At 41.4% G+C, this 16,770-nt stretch overlaps 1 protein-coding gene across 4 annotated transcripts in view; it reads right to left on the bottom strand.

Annotated features, from left to right (window-relative positions):
* Nucleotides 1–758: 758 nt before the first annotated feature.
* Nucleotides 759–16,770, bottom strand: part of tonsl (tonsoku-like, DNA repair protein) — a 67,197-nt gene continuing 51,185 nt past the window's right edge. The window contains exons 24-27 of one of the 4 annotated variants that reach the window (XM_051868812.1): nt 5,814–5,940; nt 5,505–5,659; nt 5,181–5,292; nt 759–3,573 (exon numbers count right to left, since the gene is read on the bottom strand). In XM_051868812.1, the coding sequence (XP_051724772.1) occupies nt 3,371–3,573; nt 5,181–5,292; nt 5,505–5,659; nt 5,814–5,940 (597 nt within the window). In that variant the 3' untranslated portion in view covers nt 759–3,370. Of the gene's footprint in view, nt 3,574–5,180; nt 5,293–5,504; nt 5,660–5,697; nt 5,941–16,770 lie in introns of those variants that run through there. The other 3 variants (XM_051868811.1, XM_051868810.1, XM_051868813.1) reach the window with 3 other exon arrangements.

Here is a 16,770-nt window from a genome sequence, read left to right as displayed (position 1 = left end):
CAACTAACTCTCTTTAGAGTATTAGTAGACTGTTACGTTAGGGTTAGTTGTTCAGATTAGTATAAATTGACATGTAAGTTATTTATAGTCAGTAGAAGGTCTGTTGGGGACCATCAAATTAAAATGTTAGCAGATATTAAGCAGACAGTCAACTAATAATCTAATGACTGCTAATTGACATGTAGTTGCAAAGTTACTTATAGTTAGTAGAAAGTGGACCATTGAAATAAAGTGTTGCAAATGAAGCTTCAAGAGTGTTTGCAAGATGCAGAGAAGTTTGACAGCAGTTTTGAAACAGCTATTCATGTCAGATTTGAACTGCTAGGCTCTGTCATATTTAAACTATTGACTCTAAAATCCTGTATGTTGTCTTGTTAGGGTGATATACAAACAGAACAACTCCCTGGAATGTGCTGGGCTTGCAAGTGGGCCATGAAGAAGGTGAAAAAACAGATATCCAATGGAGCAACTCCGGTTAGTACAAGTACTCTTTTATACGATTTAAAAAACAAATTAATGTTATTCAAATATAGAAACTACAGTATTAGAGAATGCTTAGAGACTAGTGGCTTAAAGTGTGCTTGTCACTTTCCTACAGGACGACATTAAAAAGAAGCTGTCGATGGTCTGTGATGAGATCGGGTTCCTAAAGTCACTGTGTAGGAAGTTTGTGAACAAGTACACGGATATCCTGGTCGAAGAACTTTCAACTACTGATGATGCCAGAACCATTTGTGCTAACATTAGAGTTTGCAAGAAATAGGCATGGAGAAAAGGGTTAGTTCATCCAAAATGAAAATGAAAATTCTGTCATCAATTGCACACACTCATGTCGTTCCAAACCCATAAGACTTTCAGTCATCTTCGAAACACAAATCTGAGAGATCTCTGTCCCTTCATTGAAAGTCAAGCATGCTTGAGTTTCCATTTACCATATTTGACTTCTCTGTTTATATGTGAATAAAAGCTTATATGTAATCTGTTCATCATATAAAGTGACTTGGATTAAATCGCTCAATTCATATGGATTTCTTTTACAATCTCTTTATGGAAGTACTGACATGTCACAGTTTTGGGTGAGTAGACTTTCAGTGAAGGGGCAGGAAATCTCTCAGATTTTGAAGATGAACGAAAGTCTTGTGGGTTTGTAACAACATGAGGGTGAGTAAAAGGTGACTGAATTTTTATTTTTGGGTGAACTAACCTTTTAATGGCCTATAAGATTTAGACACGGTTTCACAGACAGGGCTTAGACGAAGCCTGGATTAGGCCGTAGTTCAATTAGGGTATTTAAGTATCTTTTATAAACGTACTCTAGAAAAAAACATTACTGGTGTGAATCTTGAGACAAAACAATGGCACTAACATATTTCAGTTAAAAAAGCTCAAACATACATTTTAGTCTAGGACTAGCTTAAGCCTTGTCCGTGAAACTGAGGGTTAAAGTTTAAAATTCATATTTTCTCTGATACATTGAAGAAATTAAAAAAGTAATTTTTGTTTGCTTCTGAGTGTTCACTTTAGCTGAAAAAGTTGATGAAATTCTGCAGAATGCACTAAAGCCAATGGTGTGATTATTGTGGTTTTGTATATCACAGGTTATTTTCGCAGCCGGCTTCAGACCACTGTTTTTGTTTCCACAATCAACTGGAAAATAAATGTGTGAAAAACATTCATGTTTTGTTGTGTTTGCTCTTGCTATTTTTGGAAAAACTTGTACAAACAGAGCATGCTTGAATTTGTATTTTATTGGTCCATCAGCACCACACTATACAGTGATGTCTCATGCCCATTTCAAACTCATAATTTCTAGAATTTCACAAAGTAATCTCCAATAAAGACAATTTGCAAAAAGACTAAATGGAATAAAATGGGATTGAGTCATAAGTATGAACAAACAAGTGTCCATACAAATAATAACAATAAAAATTAAAGCTGCAAGCAGCGATGAAGGCCCTCGCACCCTGGGCCACCGCCACCTAGTGGCTTTAAGAAACAGTGAACAGTGGGTGACATGCATGTAAGCGAGTAAATACAGGAAAATTATGGCAAAGTCATTTCGACGTGCCACACTTCTTGCTGCCAAAAGGTGACGCTTTGACTATTACTGAATATTGCCATGTAGATGTCTTCAGGCCAGGACTATTATCAATCATGTGAAGTTTGGAGAAGATCGGACATTGTATGCCTGAGTTCCAACAACTTCCTGTTTCGTGGTGTTAATCGCATACATAAGCACTCAGCCAAGTGTTGCATGATTTAACGTGTTTCTAACATGTTTGGTACTTCATGGCATATTTAAATGTGTTTCTGGGAGTGAATTACAGTGCAAAGCATGCCATTTCGTGTTGCCAGCAGGTTGCAATATGACTAACTGAATATTGGCATATAGATGTCTTTAGGCCAGGACTCTTATCACACATGTGAAGTTTGGGGCAGATCGGACACTGTATGCCTGAGTTACAACAGCTTCCTCCTTCATGGCGAAACATCAGACTTTGTCAGGCCACCACGGACACACCCTTCAACGAAAACTCAAGATCTACACATTTTAACATTGCTAAGGCCTTAAGATTAGCCTGACCATATATGATGTTGATCTGGTAAAATATCTATGAGGAGTTAATCACAGTGTAAAACATGACATTTCCTGTTGCCCACAGGTGGCGCTATGACTGTAACTGAATATTGCCATGTAGATGTCTTCACGCCCTTCAATGAAAACTCAAAATCTTCGCAATTTAATGTCAAAAAGGCCTTTAGATTAGACTGACAAAATATTATGTTTATCTGATAAAATCTCTAGGAGGAGTTTGTTAAAGTACGATGTCTGGAAATGGTATAAACTGCAAAAATTTTGCAGAGAACATTCAAAATATCTCACTTCCTGTTGGGTTTTCAGATTTTGCACCCAGGGACTGTAGGGATTGGGCTGTTACATATGTCTACCAAATTTCATACCTGTACGTGAAACGTAGCGTGAAGAGCGCTTAATTGAAATTTTGTAGGTGGCGCTATTGAGCCATTTTGCCACTCCTAATTCTGAGAGCCATATCAGACGTAAATTTTCACCACTTCTGATGTGTGTGCAAAGTTTCATGAGTTTGAGCATGTTTAGGCCCTCAAAAATGCGATTCATTTCGGAGAAGAAGAAGAATTGACTGAGCAATTACAATAGGGTTCTCACACCATCGGTGCTCGGGCCCTAAATACATAATAACTTCATACATGCTACAATTAGATATTAACATTAATATTTAATATTTACAGACAAATGTTGTCAAACATTCACCCATTAATAGTAAACTTTGTACTTGCAAACAATACTAGCAGAGGTTATATTTAGACTAACACTACAGCCTAAAATAGTTTACTGCGAGGCTGCAGTGACGCTCAGCATGCATTTGGAGTTGCGAGAGAAGACATGCACAGGTTCTGATCTCCGTCTCCAGCTCTGCTGCAGTGCATCCTGGTCCAGCTTATTCAGACTCTGGGAGCACAAACGCAGGTCTCGGATGTGATCAGACAGACTGTCCAAACAAACATCACCCAGAGGTCCTGACACCTGACAGCCTGTCGTGAAGAACGAACTTTAAATGTTAGATGACACACACTGTAAAATACACAAGCCACATTCACAAACAACAGCAATCATTTTAAGTTTGTTTAGATCAGGGGTCGACAACCTTTTTGTCATGTTTTTGTCAGTTTTTTTGCCATTTTTAAGTCCAAGTTCATGCGTTTCACTTGGCAACATTACTGTCTCCGCAAAACTCTCTAGCAAAACCTGAAGCTCATTAACCACTAAATCTAATTTTCAGTTCCCATGCTATATGCACTATATAAACGGAGTTCACGTCATTGAAAGCAAGATATACAGTACTGTATGAGCTCATTTTATTTATCATCAGCTAATTTTAAGATCACAGACTGCAATTGGAGAGAGAGCAGTATCAGCACTGTTAAGATCATTTAGTGTCACTGCTTTTAATGAAGATGAATGTGCGTTGAGCTTCAGGATGTGACTGTGAACTTTCAGTTCCATTTGTGTCAGTTTGCACATTGGCTAGCTGAAGAGATACTCAGCTGCTCATCTGTGGCGATGTGTGCTGCAGTGGTGCTGTCATAGGTACTGGGAGCCATTATAAGACGCTCTCGCATGTTTAGTTTTTACTATTTTGGAAGGAACAAAACTTACATTTGTGGCTTCAACAACTATATGCATTTTGTCCAGTTTTATCTGGAATGCGAAAAAGTGCCCTCTCTTTCTGTCTTTTCACGATTGGATAGCTATTCGATCAAAGAAAACACATGTGACCAGGTACACATGAAAAGAGTTTCCTGATTCATCAGTCATTTCGATGTGGAATTTTTAATAGGACTCAAAATACTTGTTTAAATATCTCTGAAATGTATAGCATTAACCATGTACAGCAGAACAAGCTGTAAGCTGTCAGTCAGTAACTTGTGTGCGTGTGATGGTTTATCAGAGCTGAGCTCTTTCATTGACTTGTGCAGTTTAATATAGTATTTATAAATCCTAACAAGTTACTATAATGAATGATTATCTCAAAATGTAGATCTGTATGAAAGTTTGTGGTACTCTATCTGAATGAAATACTTATAACACCTCTCTCACTTTTGCCCACGTGCCAGTGTTAGATGCTGACCCCTTGTTTAGATTGTTAGTGACACATTCAGCAATTCAAACTTTATGTAAATAAGCTTCTTAAACTGTATTTCCGGAGATACTGCAAGATTATGATCTGACTAGAGGCAGCAATATAATTAAAAGAAATGATGCATGGGAAACAGTGTCAAAAAAACCTTTTACTTCTCACTTGTCACAAGTAATAAATTTGATTACTTGTCAAAAACAGAATGACATATTTGTACTAGCAATTCCTCACATTTATGATCAGATTTGAAAGCTCATAATAGTACAGGTCTGAATGGTAAGTAAACCTACTACAGGGACAGTACCCTTACTGTACACATCACTGTTTTGGGGTTTGAACCTAAAGCCTTTACGTTATCAGCCCAGATCATTAACCACTAAACCACTGGCAGGATCTAAAAGCAAAATACATAATAAAAGGACAATTTATGCCTCTGAGCAGATGAGATGCTGGCAATCAATCCTGAATATCACTAAAAAGCACCTGGGGAAAAGAAAATACCTTGAAGTTTGAGATGGGTCAAAGGTCGCTGGGCTTCCATGAGGGCGTTAAGGAGACTTTGAAGACCGCCTGTGGTCACTGAAGGGTTGGCAGACAGGTCACCTAAAGACACCTAAAAACAACCGATTATCATTATTGAGAATTTATTATAAATACGTAATATTTACAATAATAATTATTATTGTACAGATTGTATGTGTGAAAAGGGGCTATTATTAGCAATGTTAAAAACGGTTGAGCTGCTTCATATTTGTGAAAACCATGATACATTTTTCATTTCTGATTGATAAAGTTAAAAGAACTATGGACAAGAAGTCAGTGTACCTGTGTCAGGAGTTTAGTAAGGATCTCCATGGCAGGCTGGTCGGATGGACCTCTACAGACTACAGAAAGCTGAAGGTGCGTGAGATACTGCATCGGTAAAGTCTTCAACACAAGCTCAAAACCAGCGGAGCACACCGACCACATATTCCCGGTGCCTGGAAAGCACAATATAGCATTACAGAAACAACATAAAAATACTTTGGGTCAATTTGGTTGTCAAACCACTTCAGATCAGATGTAGCTGAGATATGACTGTGCACAATGTGGCCATGGCATTGGCTAATAGGAGACGGTGTTGCTGGAGGAAACCTGCAGAGAGGCCACAGGCTTGCAGGGACAGAGAGAAGAGCAGGGGACAAGCGGACAGAAGACTTGCTAGTGCTTGTGTCCAGCCATCACCCAGAGGATTCATGCTTAAATTCAACTCCTCTAGACACTACAGAGACAAAAAATGTGAATAGAAAAGGACAGTGAAAATTAATATAAAAATAATTAAAAGAATTATGAAAACTCAAAACTCTGTATCAATGTATGTATCAATACCCCAATGGATACACTTTATTTCAATAGTCTACTATAACTATAAGTAACTTTGTAACTACATGTCAAATACCTCATTAATTTTCAATTAAATGTCAATTCTCATGAAAGTATTAGTAGACTGTTAGGTTAGGGTTAGAGGAATAAAGACATGTAGCTGAAAAGTTACTTATAGTGCTGTCTCGGCAGCACATGTACTGAAATTGAAAAGTTACTTATAATAAGAAAGTCTGTTGGAGAATGTCCAAAGTGGATTATTGCAATAAAGTGTAACCATATCAATTTTATAACCATCTGATACCATCACTGTACAATGATCAACAAGTTCTCTGTGATCTGTCACAATAAAATTCACGAAGTGTGAATTTCACATCTCTGTTCTTTTAGACTTCACCAACATGTTCCACGCAAAACCACAAAAGGGAAGCAAGACTTTTTCAACCCCACATTAAAAAGAAGCAAAACTTCTTACCACATCCTGACAAGACACAGTTATCCGATATTCATTCTTTATACGTGCTTTAAGCTGCATGTTTCATGTGGCCAAACGCCCGCTGCAGTACTGCCTTAAACTTGCTGGGATGATTGTAGATTTATTTAGATCAAAACTAAGATAAGCGGTTTGTTATAACTGAGCAAATTGCTTCAGAATGTCTCCAGCAGGTTCCTGTTAAATGATTATTCCAGCTGTTTGATATGACTGGATAAGATTTCATAATTGATGATTTTTTGAACTGAATTGAATCTACATTGAACTGACTCAATGTAACAAACTCAGCTAATGACACTATTGTCTTCAGCAGAGCTGCTTTACAGCTGAATTAGGGCCCGAGCACCGATGGTGTAAGGACCCTATTGTAATTTGAAATGAAATTTCATAATTGTTACTGCACACAGTTATTGAACTGAATCAACATTGTACTGACTTGAGCTGAATCATGACACTATTGATTTTCCGGAGCTTCTTTACTGCAGAATTTGAACTTGTCGCATATTTGATTAAGTTTGCAATTGCATCACTTAAAATAATTTTCCTGTTTACTACTATGAAACAATCGGTATTGCATAAAGCTTTGCGTGTCTTGACTTAAAGGGGGGATATCACACACAGTTTCTGCCAATCTCATGTTAATCTTGAGTACCTACAGAGTAGTAGTGCATCCTTTATATCTCCAAAAAGTCTTTAGTTTTATCATATTTATAAAAGATACATACACTGTACCGAGTCTTTCCGAAAACAGCCGAGCGCTTGGAGGCCTGCCGTGTGAGCGGAGCTAAAGAGTGACGAGCACGCGCAGCTTTTGCGTAGCGATCGTCTGCAAGCTATCAATGGTCAGCTAAACAAATGTATTTAAACACACACAATATACCATCGCATTATCTCTGGATAACCATATTAAATATATATAGTTATCCAGAGTATATATAGTTATCCAGATATATATCACTATAATGAATACAGCATATAGTGAATGATGAATAATGAATTTATGAATTCACTACGTTTGTGTTGTTTACATTATATGCACTTAGGCGCCTATTGCCAACAACACAGACATTTGAAGCAGTTTTGCTCACCACCTGCGGTTCCGACTCATGACCGGGATCATTATTGCTGTGACCGCTCCATTTTTCAGTTTCAAACGATCTGTAAATCCAGCGTAAAACTGGGCCTTGTTTATAAAACCATAAGTGCCAATCCTGAGGGCTCGAGCAGCCACGGAAAAACACGAGATGTTCTCCATTCATTTAACCAATAACAAAGTGATTGCAACTATCAGTTTCTATGGTTATTTTAATAACAAATATCGAGAGCGCATCAATGTAATGCGTGAGCACAAAACTCTCAGCTCCACTTAACGCTGAAAAAAAGACTGCGAAGTTTATGAGGATTTGGAAGAATACTTTTGGCGCAGAAATACTCCGTCATAGGGTCAACTAGTGTTTTGAAACTTTGGCCATGTTTAGCATGAGAATCTTGTAACTCTTTAACAGCTGTAAATAAGTCAGAATACATGAAATAGCATTATACCCCCCTTTAAGGACTTTTAAATTTGTATGAAGATCACACAATGAATATTTTTTCAGCCAACGAAACGCCTTCCCTCAACTGACTATACAAATCAACTACAGAATTTTTTTTCCAATGATGTAATTATTTTACATGATTTTACCAGGCCTGGAAATAACACTTTTGAAATTTAGGCATTTATGCGTTTGGCAGACATTTTTATCCAAAACGAAATATATTGCATTCAAGGTACACATTTTATCTGTTCATGCTTTCCTTTGTAATCAAACCTATGACCTTGGCGTTGCTAGCACCATGCTCAACACTAATACATAAGGTTTTCCAGGATCATGGGAACCCAGATTCTTGAAACTGCATAATGAGCAAAATCTCATCATGAAAAAATAGATATATGCTCAGGGAACTGTTGAATATGGATAAATACATTTTAATGATGTCTTAATTTAATATTGTAATGAACCATGAACATGTTGTTCTCTCTGAATGACAGGACTGGTGACTAACTAGACCAGATGTCACTCACCCCCTCCAACACGTCAGTGCAACATCATATAGGTTGTGTGAAAACACTCCACTCTCACTCATCACATTAGATATGATGAAGCACCATGTGGGATGTCAAAGTGCAGTTCATTTTCATTCAGTTCAAATTTATGGCCATTATTCTTAATTTTCCTGGTTAAATAAACATTACATAAAAAGAGAGACCAAATACAGTTCTATTTTGTATTTTTTGCAATAGCTATGTAATGATCTGTTTATTAAAATCAAGTATAAATTTAATCAAGTTAGTGTTTTTACGCATTTTTACATTCCAAAATAATAACTTAAAGCAGTAACAACTTGAACAATATATATTATTTGTGAACTAATGTTCAGCTTTTCTTTTTAATAGTCAACTGTATATGAAAGGCAGTTTGCCCAAATATGAAAATTCGATTTATTTACATTTATTCACCCTCATGTTGTTTATTGACTCTTCATTTCCAATGTGTCTGATGTTTTTTTTTGAGACCCTCTCCAGTAATCTGATTGGCTGATATGTCTAAAATTCTGAGTCTGGGCATAGTGGCAGCAGCAGACATCATTTCTGGCAGGAGGTCATTGTTCAGATGGTTGGCAGTGATGCAGAGACGCTGGAGATAAACACAGACGTCCACAGACGTTCACACAGGAGCTGCTGTCCTGCACCTCACACAGCGGGGACACATGCCGGTTCTCCTCTGAAATACACATAACAAGAAAAATATGAGACAAGCATGTTTTGTAATAAAGATCCCAGATTTCTTTATGACTGAAAAGAAGTTTAATAAAACAAAGAGTCACTCATGTTATGAATAATATTATCTTTTGGTTTTGTGTCCATGAAGTTTCAAATAATTAAGAAAACCAAATGGGATGAAGTACCTTTTTTTAAAACATGAAAATTACTAGACTATATAATCATGATTCCCTTTCGAAAGGGAACTCTACTCTGCGTTTGAAACGCTATGGGGAACGTCACACGTGAACTGATGTCTGAAAGCCAAGTATCAAATCTCTCCAATCCTATTGGTCGGCGACAACCTATGACGTCATCATAGCGCTACCCAGAAGTATATAAGGAGCGCCTAGAGAATCAGTCAGTATCTTTTCGTCTTTCGGGACTGTTGTGTCTGATCGCTTTGCAATCGAATCTGGTAAGCAAGATTTTCTATTATGTCTGACAAACATTTCAGGAAGTGTGCTGACCCGTGTCCAAGGTTTTTGACACCTGAGGACACACACAACCTGTGCGTTTTCTGTCTGGGCGAAGAGCACGCACGGACAGTGCTTGAGGGTGCTGTCTGTGTTAACTGTGAGCGTTTTCCCATGAAGACGCTCCGTTCCCGCCTGTCAATCTTCTCGAGGGAAGGGGCGGCGGCATCTGTGCCTGGTGGTTCTGGCCTCGCTCGCGCTGAGGCAGAGCGGCGGCTGAAATCATGGGGCTCACAGGTGGAGCTCGCTGAGGAGTTTGAGAGAGGCGTTAATCTTTCTCAGCCCCTAGCGGCTGGCTGGGATGAGCTGCTGGATGACGATAATGTCCTTTCTTTGACGTCATCGGATCCAGCAGCAAGTGCTCTTTTGGCTGATAGCCCCAGAGAGCAGAAGATGGTGGTTGAAGAACAAGCAGGTGAGCCTGCTGGTTCTTCAAAGCCTCCCTGCCCTGCGTATGCTGAGCTGCTGGAGGTTGTTGAGTGCGCTTCTGGCAGGCTGCAGCTGCCTTGGGAGCGCGTTAGGAAAGAAACCGCACACGGACGGCTTGACGAGCGGTTCCTTTCCGGCCATGGCCCTGCAGCTCCCGTGAGCCTTCCATTCCTTCCCGATCTTCATGTTGAGATCGAGAAGGCATGGAAGAACCCGTATTCGGCTCATATTCATCGACATCAGCGAGCGAACTTAGCTGATGTTGAGGGATTGAGCCAGCATGGGTATGTGTCGATGCCCCCTATTGACGAGACGTTTGCAAACTATCTCGTCACGGGGAGGGCGCCGACATTGAAAGCTCCGGTCCTGCCGACTAAGCTCCTTAAAGTGACATCTCGCTTAAAGGGCAGGGCATACGTGGCAGCGGGTCAGGCCAGTGCGGCTCTACACACCATGGCGGTGTTACAAGCCTACCAGGCCGACCTGCTGAAGGATCTGGACCAGGGGCAGGGTTTGTCCCCTGAGGCAGTGGAAGAGCTGCGCCGCACCACAGATCTCACGCTCCGGGCCACTAAACAAACCGCTGAGTCGATCAGAAGATCGACGGCGGCAATGGTGGCCATGGAGAGACATCTGTGGTTGAACCTGGTGGATATCGGGGAGAAAGAGAAGGGATTTCTCCTCAATGCCCCGGTGTCGCCCCCTGAACTTTTTGGCACCTCTGTCGAGGAGGTGGTTGGAAAGTTTGGGGAGGAAAGGGCGCGCTTGGCAGCGTTTAGAACCTGCATCCCGCTCAGATCCGAATCTGGGCCCAGACAGCCAGGAGGTCCTGGTCCATCTCGAGCTGAGGCTCAGAGACAGGTCCAGAGGTCCAGTGTGGCAGCTCGTGCACCTCCTCCACCCAGGAGTAAGTCGCAGAGACGGCGGGACTCGAGGAGGAAGAAGCAGGATTTAAGGGAGGTGATCGATCACAGACGCCAACAGCGTCGGTAATCGATTCCCTCTCTTTGCGAGGGTGACTTTACACCTGCCCTCTCCCCTTCTTCCTGCTCCTCCTGAGTTTTGGATTTGTTTAATGTTCTCAGGTGCTTCTTAAACAGTCAGGCTAATGGCTGGGCCCATGATGAAAATTATTCTGAAGGCCTGCCTTCTGGCTTGATAGTGAAAGAGGCTCTTTTAGGCTTCAAAGAACCCTAGATTCCATCCTTCTATGTGGAAAGAGAAGGAAAAGAGGAGTCTTCTGTCTTCGAGCCGCAGGAAGGTAAGCTGGGTCTATATTTGTGTTTCAAAATATGTTGACCTTCTTTTCCTGTATAGTTCTTCCTGAGCATGTAGTCGGAAAATGTATAGGGGTTTTGGGCAAACTGAAGTTTGTTACGTTGGCTAGAATGATATTTGTGCAGGCCACAAAATGGCCGCCTCTTAGCCACCATTTTGTAGAGTAGCTTCTCCTCTGGTTTTAGCTAGAGTAAGTTTGAGTTGGCACTCGTCACTTCAGTTAGATCTATGTTTAGTGTCGGCCTCTGGCCGCCTCACATTGTTTGCTTGTTGAGCTTCGCTTTATTTGTTTTCTCTTCTTCTGTGAAGTTCAGAGGTGAAGCCCAGGCTTGCTATGCTTCATGCGGCCTTGGAGGCCCACAGCTCAGCGGCCTAGGCTAGGACTAGGATTAGGTGTTTTTGTTATAAATCACCCTTTGTATTACTATCCCTTGTTAGGTTGCATAGTTCCTAGTTCTGGCCTCCTTCTGAGGGAGTTGTTAGGCCATATACCCATTTCCCCTTGTTAGTGTAGGTGCAATGGCTGAAGTCAACAGCTAGGTAGTAGGCTGTTGTGAGCCTCCCTGATGCTGTTGTTTCAGGTGGTAGGCCCTTATCTTTGCGTAGATAAGTTTATGCTGTGTATGCTAGGCCCCACTTTCTAGAACCTCATTCATGCTATGAATTTGTCTTTCCCCTGAGCCCCTTGAATTAACATTCAGGTTTGAGGTTACGTTGCTAGCTTATTTAGCTCCCGTTCTCTAGGGTTCAGTACAGATGTTTTTCTGTTTGGTGAGAGCATTTATCCTTTTTGGATAGCATGTATTATATCAAAGCGTTATGTTTGCTTTGGGCTCTAGTTTTTGCCCTACACGTTTGTGAGCTTTACTCCTAGTGCTGCCACAGGTTAGCACCTGCTCTCATAATTAGTAGGCTTGTGTTTAGCCTCTGTTTAAGAGCATGGTGACTATTTGTACTCCCCGTTTAGGGTTTGGTGTTTCACTGAGTGCATCACCTGATGGATTGCACACTCAGGTTGAGTGCAGGGAACCTCACGTTCAGTTTGGTTCTGTTAGCTCCCTTTGGTTTGATCACTGCCACAACAGCTATATTGCATATACTGTAGGAGTTGTAGGCTCTATCAGTTTGAGCCTCCTTCTAGTATGGTAGCTTGTGTTTTACAAGTGTTGCTGGTAGATGTTCATGAGTTTTGCTCACTTAATTTAGCACTGCCACAGGTTTATGCCCGTGATTGTTTGAGGTAGTAGGCCTTTTAGGCCTCCTTCAGACCATGGTTGCATGTTGTTGTGCCTTTTGTAATTGTTGGTGCATTGCCTGTTGGAATGTGTAGACTTAGCTCAGGTTGTGTTAAGCTAGTTACCCACAACTGTTGGTTGGGTTTAGAGCTGGTCCCCTTTGAGCTTGGTCCCCTTTATAACCACTAGCTGGTGCCACGCGTTGTTGGAGCTGTAGGCCCCATTAAGGCCTCCTTTCAAATAGCATGTTGGCATAGTTCTGTGTTGGTTTGTTTCGCCGCCATTGGCCACACCCGTCTCTGCTAAAATATAGGAGCAGGCCCTCTTTGAGGCCTCTCTCAGAGTATTGTGGCGGAGTGTGTACTCCTCTTGTTTAAGAGTAAAAGGTGCTTTACTGAGTGCATGGCCTGATGGCTTGTGTGGAGATAATAGCCACTAGCCGATGCCACGTGTCTGAAGTTGTAGGCCTTCTGGGCCTCCTGTGAGAACATGTTGGCGTATGTTTTCTACTCCTCTCACTTTGAGAGTAAAAAGTGTTTTTACTGAGTACATTGCTGAGTGGCTGGCCTCTCAGGGTGAGTTTATTTAGTAAACCTTACGATGGATCGGTTTTCTACGTTTGCTCCCTTGAGCTTGGTAGCACTTCTACGAGCTGATGCCACATGTCTGTTTGGAATCTTAGACCTGTCCTAAGGTCTCCTTAGGATGCAATGGCGTATGTTGTACTCTTCTTGCTTAGAGAGTAAAAGGTTTTTTACTGAGTACATAGCTTGTTGGTTTGTGTTGGTTTCTTTAGCTCTAGTCAAGCTAAATAGCTACCTCATAAGTAAGTTGGTTCTATTTTGCTCTTAGAACTTTAGTGGCCACTAGCTAACACCACATGTCTACAAGTAGTAGGCCCTCTGGGCCTCCTTTGAGAGCATGTTGGTGTATGTAATGTGTACTCCTCTGGCTTTGAGAGTAAAAGGTGTTTTACTGAGTACACTGCTGGATGGCCGTTGGCCCAGGTTGAGTTGATTTAGTAACCTCTCTGTAGTTCGGTTGTTGTCCTCCCTGGAGCTTGAAACACTGCCACGAGCTGACGCCACGTGTCTGTCTGAAGTTGTAGGCCTGTTTTTTGGGCCTCCTTTAGATCATGATGGCGTATGTTGTACTCCTCTTGCTTCTAAGAGTAAAAGGTGCTTTTACTGAGTACACTGCTTGTTGGATTGTGTTAGGTAGACTGTCGTGTTGGCACTTTACAGTCTTATCTGCTGTTACTTTTATGTGGTAGATTCTTGCTCTCAGCAAGATAGATGTTCAAGGTGTGTGGCCTTGACAGGCCTCCCTTGGATTTTCCCACTCCCATTTCTGGTCTGTAACTTTAGCAGCATATCATGTATTGTTTTCTACTCTGTGTAGAACTATGGTCATGTTGTAGGCCCCTTCCTGGCCTCCATGATTGTGTGCCTACAGTATGGTCTATCTGTTAGGTCGAGCTTTGTACTCCCCTGTTTGGGTTGTCCTATACAGTGCTTAGCTCCCTAAGCTGGTCATTGGTTGAAGGCTTCTATGAGGCCTCCTGTTTTAAGACCAGCCCCCAGGCTGGTTTGTGCTCCCCTTTATCAAGGTTTCTTTAGCGCACAGCCTCCTCAGTGCATATAATCAGCCGCTGAGTAGATGCCCGGGATGCCCGTCTCTACGCTCGGGTTTGAGTTGCTTACTGCCTTTCTGCAGTCACTCTTACTCGCTGTCTTCTCTGAAGAATGCACCGTTGAGACTCTGTATACAGACAGGTTGCTGGCCAGAGACTAGGTTTTGTCAGACCAGGTCGGCCTTCCTGGTGGCATTTGGGGTGACTATGTCCCCCTTCTAGTGGCTGGCTGAGGTTCGTTTGGATCCCTGGCCACATTCCCTTAAAGGGACCTTCTTTCTTCAGAAGATTTGGTCCCAGAAGCCTTGGAGCAGCCTTGGTAGGCTTTCTGCAGAAGGCTTCTTTGAGGTTTAGCTTGGGCTGTTGGCTGTAGGGAATGCTGTCACTAACAGCCTTTGTGTGACCGAGGGTGAGTTGCTCTGGCGTTTCTTTCGAAACTGCTTTTACGTTTATCTAGCCATTGTGGCATGCACTCCCCTCAAGCATGGCGGCGTGGGTATATCATTCCCCATAGCGTTTCAAACGCAGAGTAGAGTTCCCTTTCGAAAGGGAACGTCTCAGGTTACGTATGTAACCATGGTTCCCTGAGAACAGGGAACGAGACTCTGCGTTTCCTTGCCATGCTCTGGGGCTGCCTGCTGAACAGTCCCTCAGACGATAAGATACTGACTGATTCTCTAGGCGCTCCTTATATACTTCCGGGTCGTGCTATGATGACGTCATAGGCTGTCGCCAGCCAATAGGATTGGAGAGATTTGATACTTGGCTTTCAGACAACAGTTCACATGTGACGTTCCCCATAGCGTTTCAAACGCAGAGTCTCGTTCCCTGTTCTCAGGGAACCGTGGTTACATACGTAACCTGAGACGTTTTGGTATGGAATCTTGTTTCTGCCGTGGAATAAAAAAATAAAAATAATAATTGCAACTTTTTATCTCACAATTCTGACTTTTTTCCCCCATCAGAATTGCAAGTTTATACCTCTCAATTCTGAGAAAAAAAGTTACTCAGAATTGCAACTTTATTTTTCACAATTGTGACTTTATACATCACAATTCTGATATTTTTCTCATAATTGTGAGATATAAACTCACAATTGCAAATTATGAAGTCTGAATTGCAAAATATAAACTTGCAATTCTAAGAAAAAAAAGTCAGAATAGATCCACTCAGATCCCACTACACACTATCTGACACATGCAAAACTAGCATCAGATCTGTGAGGAACTGGAATGAGGAAGACATTGTCCTGAACTGATCCCGATTGGTGCAGGCACATGTGCTGTTCGGTTTTGGAATGATGCTGGCGACTTTAAAAAAAAACAATAATCATTATTCAGCCCATTAACTTGTTAATCATAGCAGTCTGTAAGTATCAAACACAATAGAGCTTTCACACTGCGCTTAACCCCGGGTTATCATCGTCCTAAACACCGCTTTTAAGCCCGGGTAAAGGAACAATTCACACTTGTAATTTAGAAGCGGAGTTAGCACCGCTTTTTACCCTGGGTTATGAAACCCTGCTCCGGAGTTAACCCCGCATTGTGGTGCCAAACTTGTACAGTGTGAAACAATGCAGTGTTAGAATGTTACAGATTGACACTTAGCAACAGACAACCAATCGCATACTCATGTTTGCCTGCTTTGGACAGTCACGGAAACACTGCGCATTGTATATAAACAGTAAATTCAGCATTTGAGAGGAAAAAAGCCAAATGGCGACAGAAAATGCGACAATTTAAGTCCGAAAAGTCAGTATAAACTCGATAGTACAGTAGGCAAGGATGCCAAGGATGCGCATTGCTAGAGCTATGTAAACAGGTCACGTGCTGCATTTATCCAATCAATGACACTGACACCACAAATATGCAACAATGAACGTTATCCCAGGGTTTTGGAATGTACAATGTGAAACGTCAGCTTTTGCATACCCAAGATTAATTGTTAACCCCAGGTAAATTATAAGCAGTGTGAAACGTGAAGCAAGATGGATTCCGTTTACCCGGGGTTTAGAATGACCCCAGGGTTAACTATTTCAATTGTGAAAAGCCCTAATGAGTAATATTATGTAGAAATAGAAGTATTATTTTATAACCTCCTTTTTAAGCTTTTTTTTTTAGTAATTTTTACATAATGGGTTAAAAATGCAGAATAACTGCATTTATATACAAAATGGTAACTGAATGCCACTTGCTAAATTAAACATGCAAAGTAATGAGTGTCATGGTGGGTCTCTGTGACCTGCTGACCTCTCTCCTGCCCAGCATCACCATCCCAGGCAGTTGATTCTTCTTGACCTGCCGAGACTTATTAGTGCCCTTCTTCAGAGACAGACCCCAACTAGAGGAACTCTGAACTGCAATGAGAAAAATCCAAGAAAGT

The sequence above is a fragment of the Ctenopharyngodon idella genome, chromosome 17, assembly GCF_019924925.1.
Source record: "Ctenopharyngodon idella isolate HZGC_01 chromosome 17, HZGC01, whole genome shotgun sequence".
In the NCBI taxonomy this organism is placed as follows: Eukaryota; Metazoa; Chordata; class Actinopteri; order Cypriniformes; family Xenocyprididae; genus Ctenopharyngodon; species Ctenopharyngodon idella.
Note: the sequence above shows the minus strand (reverse complement) of the source record. Positions and strands in the feature narration are given on the sequence as shown.